Source organism: Amphiura filiformis, chromosome 7 (genome assembly GCF_039555335.1).
Source record: "Amphiura filiformis chromosome 7, Afil_fr2py, whole genome shotgun sequence".
NCBI lineage: Eukaryota > Metazoa > Echinodermata > Ophiuroidea > Amphilepidida > Amphiuridae > Amphiura > Amphiura filiformis.
Window position 1 is genome coordinate 58,189,441 of NC_092634.1, and position 12,054 is coordinate 58,201,494.

The 12,054-nt window shown below is 36.3% G+C and overlaps 1 protein-coding gene across 1 annotated transcript; it reads left to right on the top strand.

Annotated features, from left to right (window-relative positions):
• The first annotated feature begins 951 nt into the window (after positions 1–951).
• On the top strand, positions 952–11,229 carry LOC140157397 (ras-related protein Rab-39B-like). Its single transcript, XM_072180578.1, has 2 exons — positions 952–1,298; positions 9,474–11,229. Exons 1-2 carry the CDS (start codon positions 1,048–1,050, stop codon positions 9,904–9,906), a joined length of 684 nt encoding a protein of 227 aa, XP_072036679.1. The 5' UTR covers positions 952–1,047; the 3' UTR covers positions 9,907–11,229.
• Positions 11,230–12,054: the final 825 nt, after the last annotated feature.

Genomic DNA, 12,054 nt, shown 5'->3' on the forward strand with positions numbered 1-12,054 from the left:
TCTACTTATCCAAGGAAATTTTGGTTCTCTTTTATTATTACTCTTGTGTTTTGTCAAAGGCACACATTCATCATATACATTATTGAAAATACGTATAAACTTATTGTAACTATCATTTACATCTTCATTATCCAGTTCAGCATGCCAATTCACATTGGAAAGTTTTTGCTTCAAATTATTTATATTACAAGTATTATGATTCCTCTTATAAAATAATTTCTTTCATCAGGCGATGTTTTTCTTACTGCCCGATTTTTGAGTACTATAGTTAATAGATGATCACTGACATCAGTAACTATTATTTCTGAGTTTACATCGTTGTGATTATTTGTAAGTATATTATCAATAATGGTTGCACTATGTTCAGTTATTCTAGTTGGTTTGTAAATTGTTGGCATGAACGAATATGAATAAACAAGATTAAGATACTCATGAGTTTGTTTGTGACAGTCATCCTTTAACAAGTCTATATTAAAATCCCCATTAGATAGCATTCCTTATTTTCTTTAGTTATTTGATCCAAAATAGGACCAATATCTTTGATGAAATGCTCAATTTTCGTATGTGCACGATAAATAGCACCTACTAACATATTTCGTGTATTTTCTCTTTCTATTTCTACAAAACAAGATTCAAAATTAGAGTTTGAAATACAAAGATCAGATCTCAGTTTATATTTGATTGAAGTGGAAATATATAAACAAACACCCCCGCCCCCCCTATTTTTCTTTCAAAAAATGTATAGCCCTCTCAGTATATTTAGGACCCCCCTTCCTTTCCGAAGAAAATGTCAGCCTCTCCTTATGAAGATGGGTTCTGCGATATGTACCGGTTTTTACTGGTCGAGTTGATAAGGGTCGAGTTGACGGGTGTATGCTCATCACGCGATTCCGAGGTCATGATTCAACCCGGAAGTATACAGTCACCATGATAATTGCACCTACCAATCGATCATCACATACGGACAAGTGTTTACATGTTATGTATTGGTATTTTCTATAGATTTCTTTTATGATTATGAAATAGAAATTACAGAAGCATAAAAACATGAGTTTAGGGAATGAGGAACTCGTGGGTCTCCCTCCTGAAGTAATTTGGGAGTACCAATTTAGGTTAATTTTAGTAGGCGACTCAACCGTCGGAAAGTCTTCATTATTGCGTCGTTTTTGTGATGGTAAATTTGTGGAAATCTCTGATCCGACTGTAGGTGTGGACTTTTTTGCTCGATTAATTGAAGTAGCTCCTGGTAGAAGAGTGAAATTACAATTATGGGATACTGCTGGACAGGAACGATTCAGGTATATGAATGGAAGACATTAACATGCATGGTTAATTAATGGAATGGGGCTTTTTACTAGGCATCATTAGCCCTAGATTAGGCTAGACTCGCTGAGTCTCATGGACGCCGTTCCTATGTCCATCAGACTCGTATTTCCCATTTTGGATGTCAATGGGAAATACACACTTAACGATTTGCGCCGGTTAGAAACTTGAAAAAAAATCTTTAAAATTTTATCAATGTATATAAAAGTGGTACCAACCTTATTGTGCTTGCTAATTTAAGACACGCTTGAAACAAAATTAAGGATCGAATGCATTTTAGTGTCCAAAAAAGGCAAAATTATCGTCAAAGTTCTGCGAAATCGGCACCCTTGCGAAGGGTTCAGAATTGAATCGGGACGAAAATATCCGATCTTTGCGATCAAAAACACAAAATTACAACTTTAAACATACTATTGGCAAAAGACATTATTACCAAACAATATAGAATAGAAAATTTGACATCATTTTCTCAAAATATTGAAGAAATTTGCTCACTAGACATCGAAAAAGTACGCAATCCAATTCCCGTTCAAACGCGCGAGAAACTGAAAGTGCATAATCCCGACTAGATTAGGCTAGAACTCTGGGCATAGTATCCGTTTTTACTTCTACTAGGGCCAGAGGCACTTACATTGAAAAATTTGTTGGAGATGCTTGAACGATCCAGTACAAAAAATGACAGCATTTCAATGCTTGATCGAGGTCACTAATTAACATGACAAAAGCCACTTGAGAACACACAATCGCCGGTCATTTCTAAAGATGCATTTATACTCAATCGCTTTTGGAGAAACCTGAATCGCACGCATGGTCAGTGTACTAAATCGCCGTCGATTTGCCTGGTGAGCATGCGCATGATTCGCTGTTTTTCAAAAGCGACACGTAGGCCTATATTGACACCCTCTGTCGGTCAACGTTCTCTAAAATTGCACACATAACTTGTGTAGTTAGCGACAATGATTCAGTCTGGGTATAAACACAGCTTTACACAATGACTAATTTACATAGGCACAAAAGACCGTGTTCATGTACCGTTACTCAGCCAAACATGGCAGAGTAGGTCCCGGATCCTCTGTACATGTTCCTATCTCCTCAACGTTATACCTTTCCAACAAGGAAAGAGATACGAAAAGCGAACGTCTAGGCATCATCATGTTGATTATCAATGAATGTTGATATCACCAATCATTCATAAATTATATTTTCTACATGCTAAATCTAAAGTACTCGTGTTGAGACTATAGTAGTGAATTCCAATTGAATGAATGCAGCTGTCAATAGCGTGATGGGTTTTTTTGCGTACACATTGCACGATGTACGCGCTTATACGCCAGTGTCATGAGTGTGTGCGACTGTGCGTGAGTAACACCGAAGTGAATCCAACCATCATCACCATGCCAAGGAAACAAGCGTAATTGGTTAGCATTGTATCCAAGGTTGTGTGTTCGTGTTGTAATTTGAAATACGCTGTTGGGTCAGTCCATATGATATCAAGGAGGTCCCCACCTGACCCCCTCAGATTTGCTTTATATTTTAGTCATATGTTGTACCTGTAAAAATATTAAAACCTGCAAATTTGAGGTCTGTAGCTCTTCGGATTTTCTGTGGTAGCCATTTAAGGGACCGATCGTTATTTACGGCAGGGGGGGGAATGGGTGTTTTGGCAAAAATATCGACAAAAATTTCGCGTTCCCCTCGCGTCCGCTCAAAATTTTCGCGTTCCCCTTGTTTTCTCAATTTTCTCCATTTAAAATTTAACAATCCCCCTCCTGGTTCAACTAAAATTTCAGGTTCCCCCTCAAGACCACAAAAAATTTCGGGTTCCCCCCTAAATTTACCCATTCCCCCCTGCCATAAATAACGATCGCTCCCTAAAGTTGGCGTATGGGGTCTAAATTTGGACTCAAAAGTTGCCCTTTAAATAAATGTCATCTTTGGGAGTCTGTGACTTCTTTACAAAAAGAGAGAGAGGTCTGAAACCTTGTATACACACTAACTGCATGCCTAATTTGTCAAAAAATAAAAAAAAATAAAAAATTGGTAATTGCGTGTTGTGTCACGGGGTCATTAAATATGCAAGAAAAAATGTAATGTTTTGTAAACTGGCAAGTTTAGCCCCTAAATTCACATTTTTGTCAGATTAATTATTTTTGTTGTCACTGATGCTAAATATAGGTTAAATACAATACATATCCAAAAATTGAGGTCACAACTCATTTACATTTCGAACAGCGCCCTCACGAAGATGAAATTTATTGCAAATTCAACATTTTCAGGGGGTCCAAAGTCGATGTGGTCCACCTTCAAAATTTATAAAACATTTTTTTATATGACTACTAGTCTTAAATTACAACTTTGCAAAGTCCCAGTAATTGTCTAGGTTGACTTCATATAAAACAAAGCCCAAAGTTGACCATTTTCTTATGATTGCATGTACTGCAAATGTGCGAATTTGGAAGTCTTAAAGTCAAATTGGCCCCAACATTGAAAATAAAATGGAAATTAAAGTAAATAGGGCCAATAACTACGCATCTAGTCATTTGTTTTCAATATTGTGGCCATTTTGACTTTTAAACCTTCCGAATTCGGCACCTTTGCAGTACATACAATCATAAGAAAATGGTCAACTTTGGGCTTGTCGTTTTATATGAAGTCAACCTATAAAATTACTGGGATTGAGCAAAGTTGTACTTTAAGACTAGTAGTCATATAAGAGTGATGTTTTATGAATTTTGAAGGTTGACCACATTGACTTTGGGCCCCTGAAAATGTTGAATTTGCAACTTAAATTTCATCTTTGCGAGGGCGCTGTTCGAAATGTAAATAAATTGTCACCTCTATGTCTTATATATGCATTGTATTTGTCCTATATATCGCATCAGTGACAACAAAAAAACAATTATTCTGACAAAAAATGTAAATTTAGGGGGGCTAAACTTGCCAGTATACAAAACATTACATTTTTTTTTTGCATATTTAATGACCCGTTACACAACGCAAAATTACAGACATTTTTTTTTTTTTTTACTTTTTGACAAATTGGGCATGCAATTAGTGTGTATACACGGTTTCAGACCTCTCTCTATTTTTATTAGGAAGGTACAGGCTCCCAAAGATGAAATTTATTCAAAGGGCAACTTTTTGGTCCAAAGTTATATTCCCCTACTCCCAACTTTAAATGGCTGCCACAGAAAATCTGTATATTGAAAATAAAATGGAAATAAAAGTAAATAGGGCCAATAACTACGCATCTAATCATTTATTTTCAATATTGTGGCCAATTTGACTTTTAAGCCTTCCAAATTCGCACATTTGCAGTACATGCAATCATAAGAAAATGGTCAACTTTGGGCGTGTCGTTTTATATGAAGTCAACCTAGACAATTACTGGGACTTTGCAAAGTTGTAATTTAAGACTAGTAGTCATATAAAAAAAATGTTTTATAAATTTTGAAGGTGGACCACATCGACTTTGGACCCCCTGAAAATGTTGAATTTGCAATAAATTTCATCTTCGTGAGGGCGCTGTTCGAAATGTAAATGAGTTGTGACCTCTATTTTTTGGATATGTATTGTATTTAACCTATATTTAGCATCAGTGACAACATAAAATAATTAATATGACAAAAAATGTGAATTTAGGGGGGCTAAACTTACCAGTTTACAAAACATTACATTTTTTCTTGCATATTTAATGACCCCGTGACACAACGCGCAATTACCGATTTTTTTTTTTTTTAAACTTTTTGACAAATTGGGCATGCAGTTAGTGTGTATACAAGGTTTTAGACCTCTCTCTCTCTTTGTAAAGAAGTCACAGACTCCCAAAGATGACATTTATTTAAAGAGCAACTTTTGAGTCCAAATTTAGACCCCCATACGCCAACTTTAAATGGCTACCACAGAAAATCCGTGAAGAGCTACAGACCTCAAATTTGCAGGTTTTAATATTTTTACAGGTACAACATATGACTAAAATATAAAGCAAATCTGAGGGGGTCAGGTGGGGACCTCCTTGATATCATATGGACTAACCCTGTTGAAAGCTGTGTTTATTCAATTGGAATTCCTACTAGTACATGACGTACACCAGTCTCAGATCTAGGGCGGCTAGCACTCTGCCAGTAACCGTTTTACTTTTTATTTAATGTAAATTGCTGTAAACATTTTACGAGAGCATGAGCTGAGAGAGCATATTCTGTGTGAGCCTTTATTTTTAAATGAAGTAGACACTAATTTGAAAGAACAAAACGAGTACGAGTTTTTGGACACTAAAATGCATTTGATCCTTAATTTTGTTTCAACCGAGTCTTAAATTAGCATGCACAATAAGTTGGGTATTAATTTTATATACCTTTGATGAAATTTTGAAGAAATTTTTCGAATATCTGACCTGCGCAAACCGTTAAGTGTGTATTTTCCATAGACAGACAAAATGGCGTGAGCCAGTCCTTAGGTACTGTATGTATCGTAGGACTGGCGAGCGAGTCTACCCAGCATTGCCATATCCAGAGGCACTGTACTACTATAATATTTTGCAGTAAACCTCTGAAGAGAGTGTATTTACTGCATTGAAATGCACAAGTCTAATGTCTAGGTATGCCAGGCAAACCTTAGTTAACACATTTGCTAGTCAGCCAAATTCGCATAGACCGGGCCCAAACACAATACATAGTATAGAGATTTAAAAGAACAGATTGGACAGGCTGGTCAAGGAAACCTACATAAATATGTTTTCTATACTTCACTTGACCCAAATATATGATTTTTTATGATGATAAGACAATCACACATGGAATTTTAGAGGGATTTTGATAGCAGTTCCATTAAAAAAAGCTGCCATCATCATGAGACTAAGATCTAGAAACACCACCGAAATGCTGTTTTGGGGAATTTTGCTAGCAGCATCTTTTTGATGAAAGTCAATCTTTGACAAGATGTAACTTTGCTACGGAAAGTGCTATGACAAAAAGGTTTTCAGTTTGGCTTTCTTTACTCAAGGGCTTTAATTTGATATATAAAATGATGCAGTTTGATGGCAAATTTGAATTCACCTACATGTAGCATACCTACATTGTATAATGTCTATGATTGGCTGCTGAAGCTATCTGCTGTTGCCGAGTTGAAATTTATGAATAAACTTTGCGTCGTACATGTTCACAAGTTAGCTCTGACTCTTTGCAACATCACGGTAGTATGTGCTCGTCAAAGGTTTACTGCAAAATATTATGGTGTAATGCAAGTGTCAATTTGAAGCTTGGACCAACCTACCTCAAGCCTTGACATTTGGGTCAGGGCTGTGATTTCCAGTGTTCTTAATTAACTGGTTAATTATAAACGGCGGTTAATTAACGTTAATTAACCGGTAAGATTGGTTAATTATGGTTGAAAAATATATAAATCCAAGCTCGGAATTCAATATGCCATCATACTGAAGAACATTGTGCAAGTATTTAACATGAGCAGAAGTGTGCTTGTCCACCTTAAGCTTTAAAATTTTAAAATTTTAGAATTATTTCCATATAAACTTGGTCAAAAAATGTGCTGGGATAGGTAGTTTTCAACAGATTTACCACATTCGCCTTGCTATAACATTGAATTGCATTATCTATTGACCAAATGGGGAAACGTATTTTTAGGGAAAGTGTTAGCTTTCGTTTGATATTAAAAAAAAATTCGGATTGGATGAAGGGAAAACTTGAGGTTTTGACAAAAACCAATCACAGAATCCTAATTCCACTAGATCTCACACAGCTCTTACGATGTTATGCACATAACCGTGTAGGCTAAACTCGCTGTGCTGGAAATATTTGAGTGCTCGGGTGTATCGAGGTGGAAACTATGCGTAGATGAATTTATAAGAGTATCTTTTGTAGTCAAGCCTTATATGATAGGTCTATTCACGTTACTATTATAGATCCGACCGCAAATTTTAAGATTTTCATTAAATAACCTTTTTTCAAGTTCTAATTTTCCAAAAACTTGGAGGTTTTCACTATACTAATATCAAAGAATCCATAATGATCTGCAACACAATCCATGTTGAAAAAATATAGAAAATAGGCCGTCACAAAAAATTGCAATAAATTAAAGAAGAAAAAAAGTAAAATTTAATTAAATATTGCAAATCCAAACTCTTTGGGGAGAAAATTCATGCATTTTGGAAACAAAAGTGCAAATTACGCATTTTGAAAACTGGCACGCATATTTTGCTCTCAAAAATTACAAATTTTCCCTATGCTTATCTATGGCTGGTGGGTTTCAGTGGAGACCAATGCCCCTAAAAGTGCCCAATTAGAGCAGATTTGGGTGCTTTTTGTGAAATATTGGTACGGTACACTGATAACAGCAAAGAGTAGGTATAGAGAAAGTTAGCATCCAAAATTCTGCATGGCACATCCCCGACTTCCCCGTACCAAATTTGTCAAAGAACCACCCCCACGGATTTGTACGTATGTGCTCATACCTCATAGACCATAGTCTGCATATATATGGTCTATGATGTGGTGCATGACACTCTAGGACTAGAGAACAAAAAGAAGAATACTTTTAATATTTCCAGTGAACATTGAAATGATATTAAAATGTTAAAACTTTAAAAAAGCATCAGAATTATTCAAAATTCATAATTAACCTATTTTACCACTGGTTAAATAAGATGCGGTTAATTAACTGGTTAATTAACCGGTAAGATTGAGGTTAATTAACCAATAAGAACACTGGTGATTTCCCTGGTTGACCTACAAAAAAAATTGTTTGTGTTTTTAATATGCAAAGTGATAATTCGTGTTCATGTCATACTCTACTGATTTCAAAATGGATACAAATTCAATGCATTTTAAAATCATTAATAGAGTATCGGATGAACACAAATCATCATTTTGCATACCGGTACATTTTGTAGGTCAACCATGAATGATCCTAGCATTTAGCTATCTAGGACCAGGGACACTCCAAAACCGAAAAAAAAAAATTTAAAAAATGATTTAAAAAAAAAAAATCAGTTTTGGGATGGGTATAATCAACAGTGGTACTTGCATATGTACAGCGTATTTTTGAGATTGTGTTTAACACAAGTAAAGAAACATTTACAAAAGTTGTACTCCATTTTACTGTCGTTTTACCCCATGAAATGGCCTCTCCTGTGGTGCCAAATGTGCAGAAGCTCTCTGGCTTCAGGGGGCTTTCCCCAATTGACCCCCACTGGGCAGTTACCCTTGAACCCCACAAGGGGCCCTTAAGCTGCCCCTGGACTCCCGGCCGTGAAGGACAAGAGCTATGCTTCACAATTTTAGTCCCAGCCAGGATTTTTTTTAAACCATCAATCACAGTCCTGATATCAACATCGATTTGATGCCTATGATTGAGGTCATACTTTCAGCTTTGTTGAGCACAATCATCGGCATAAAATCGATGTCAGTAATATGCTAAGGCTTACTTACAGTGGGTAGGTTCAAGCTTCAAATTGACGCTTGGGACACTCCAAAACTGAAAAAACTTTTTACCGAAAAGGTTGACCTAATTTTTTTTTTCGGTGGTTTGAAAAAGTGAAGAGCAAAAAAAAAAAAAAAAGGATTATAGGCGCTAGCGCCCTAAAAGCAACAAATTTTGATGTATAGTCACAAATTTTTATACTTTTTCAAATTTTTTCCGCCCTTTTTTCTTTACTAATACCTTTTGCCGCCCCTTCTTCTTTCGCCGCCCCTCTTTTTCCCGCCCCTTCGTTTTGGCCGCCCCTGCATTCATACGTGTGGGTATAAAGAATTAAGATTTGAAGAGTTCCCTTCATTTTTATGTGATGCAAATATTTTGTGGTCACTTAAATAGTCTATCACTGTAGTGTGTGAGTGACCCAGGGGGATTAATAGCTAAATGAACCAGTTTGATGATAAAATGTATAATGTAACTATATACGATTGATAATAAGGTAGGGACTGAGTCCCGGGAATTCGAGTCCCGCCCGGGTAGCCGAGTACCCGGGCAGGAATTCCATGCCCGGATACCCGAAATTCAAAAAAAAAAAAAAAAAAAAATTTTTTAAATTTGGTACCGGTACCCTTGAAAAATAAACGGGTACCGGGCACAAAATTACCAAAATCCCAACCCTAATTGATAATGGTGTTATGTTTTGTTTCATCTCCCTACTCTAGGTCCATCACCACGTCATACTATAGGAACTCTGTTGGAGTGATGCTAATGTATGACATCTCCAATCGCAGAAGCTTTGAAAACTTACAAGAGTGGCTACTTGAAGCTCAAGAAAACGTTATATACCCTAATGCTACTACATACATGGTAATTGGACACAAATCGGACTTGGAGGAAGACAAACGGCAAGTCCTCCGCGAAGAAGGAGAGAAATTTGCAGCTGCGTATAATATGAGATTCATTGAAACTTCAGCAAAGATGTGTGTCAACGTGGAGGCGGCATTCTCTGTTATGGCGAAAGAAATTTATGTCAAGTTACAAGAAGGTGAACTTCAGATTCGTGAGGGGTGGGACGGAATCAAAGGCGGGTTTTCAACACCAAGAGTAACGCTACAATTAGAAGAACCAAAGGAAAAAACGCGGATATGTTGCTGAAAGTCTAGTCTGTTCAGTGTAAAGTAGAATTATAATTAGTTGTAAATTATATTTGTACAGTGTACATGTACATTCCAGCTATATAGTATTTACAGTGAAGGTATGTTCAGACAAGGTACTGTAAAAGTTGTGATTTTCGTGTGTGTAAATTTTCGCGCTTTGGCGATTTTTAACCATTTCACTTGTTTTAACATTTCGCGATTTTGAGTTTTCTTACATAGACCTATATAAAAAGAACATATTCACATGTTTTTATTTTCGGGAATTTGCGATAGCTGCATTGAGCGTGAAAAGCGCGGAAATTAATGTATCACGAAAATTTCCACTTTTACAATATGCATACAGTCCAACCTCTGTTATCTGGCCATGATAAATGGGACTCGGCAATGGCCGATTAAAACTATCTTGTGATCCTAGCATCCTCTTTTTATGACATTTTTCAGTAGATATCCACAACAAAAGCTTCCCAAAATGTCAGTTGAATCCAATTTTGCGTTTGCATGATTAAGTGCATTACATTGTTCCGTATGATACACAATGTGTTGTAATTTCGTTCTGGTGTACCAGAAGTCCAGAACGTAATTCAAATTTCACTATATTTTTGCAAAACAAATTAATCTGCAAGAAAATTTTTGTACATAAACATTATGGAGCCAGAGGTTTCCAGTGATATAAAAATGGTAATAGATGGAGGTTACTATAGCCAGATAACAGTGACCTGATAAGAAGGTCCATAAAGAGGTTGAACTGTAAAATCATGTTTAGTTTTATGATTAAGAGGTGGATAGATGCACTATGACATCACATGCTATACTGGCTGAATACAGCCATGTACTCATCCATATGGCAGGGGTTGTCGCTACAGTGGGCAGGCAGTGGTAATGGGCAGTTGAGCCCACAACTATTCACCTCTGAGTCTGGAGCCTGCCACTTAAGGTTAATTTCAGTACCCAGGACCGTGGCTAGGTTGAAAAATGTGTGGTGTCAAATACACCAAAATTGGTATAGCTATTTAGAAAAACATGACAAAAGTGGGGATAGCCATGGCCTCCCTGTTCCACCATGCTTGCTACAGTCCTGGCTGGAGCCCACCACTCAAACTCGGGGGAACATGTGTTCTTGTCCAATATTGGGAAAATAATAATTATTTTGTTAAATTTATCGGATTCTGTAAATTGTCACCCACCACCACTCAAACCCTGCTAGCTGCTATTATAACCCTGCCTTACAGTATATCCATGTCGGACTCTTACTTAAGGGATCTAAAATGAGCGTTTATTGCGTTTCGACAGTATTTTTTGTGGGACATGGGAGCACCTCAGACCTATCAATTGCATTCTGAATACTGAAGCATGTCTTTCTGATATCAAATAATTTTCATTTTTGAAAATCACAATATAATACAAATTTTATGACAAATTATAAAAATTTGATATTTTTCAAATTTTTGATATATAACAGTCCTCGAAGTAAATTATATAAATCTAATGACATATTCTTAAAGTGTATGTAGCAGGGAGGAAAAGCCGACGGTCAATTGAAAATTTTGACCTTTCATATTGAAGATATGGATTTAAAACCAAAAAAGACCTAATTTTTTTTGGTGTTTTGGGAAAAAAATCCATATCTTCAATACTGAAAGGTCAAAATTTTCAATTGATCGTCGGCTTTTCATCCCACCTACATACACTTTAAAGTATAAATCATCAGATTTATAAAGTTTACTTCAAGTACTGTTAAATATCAAAATATCAATTTTAATGATTTGCCATAAAATGTGTATTAAATTGCGAATTTCAAAAAATCAAAATTATTTGATATCAGAATGACATTCTTTGTATTCAGAATGCAATTCGATATGTCTGATGTGCTCTAATGTCCCACAATAAATACTGTCCAAACGTTCATACCCCAGCCCTTAACAGTGTAATTTATACTATTCTGATTCATTTCCATATAGTTTTGTCATTGCAATGTGTAAGTCAGGCCTTGACAGTCACATTTTCAAGGGCACTCATTTTCAAGGCTGGTGAGCAAAGGGCAAAAGGTGCCTATGTACTGAAGAATGCTTTGATATTGAAGGGCACCAAGGCCAAATCTGAGGGCAATGGATAGTCCATAGCCCTCATTGGCTCTGTAAATCTCTAG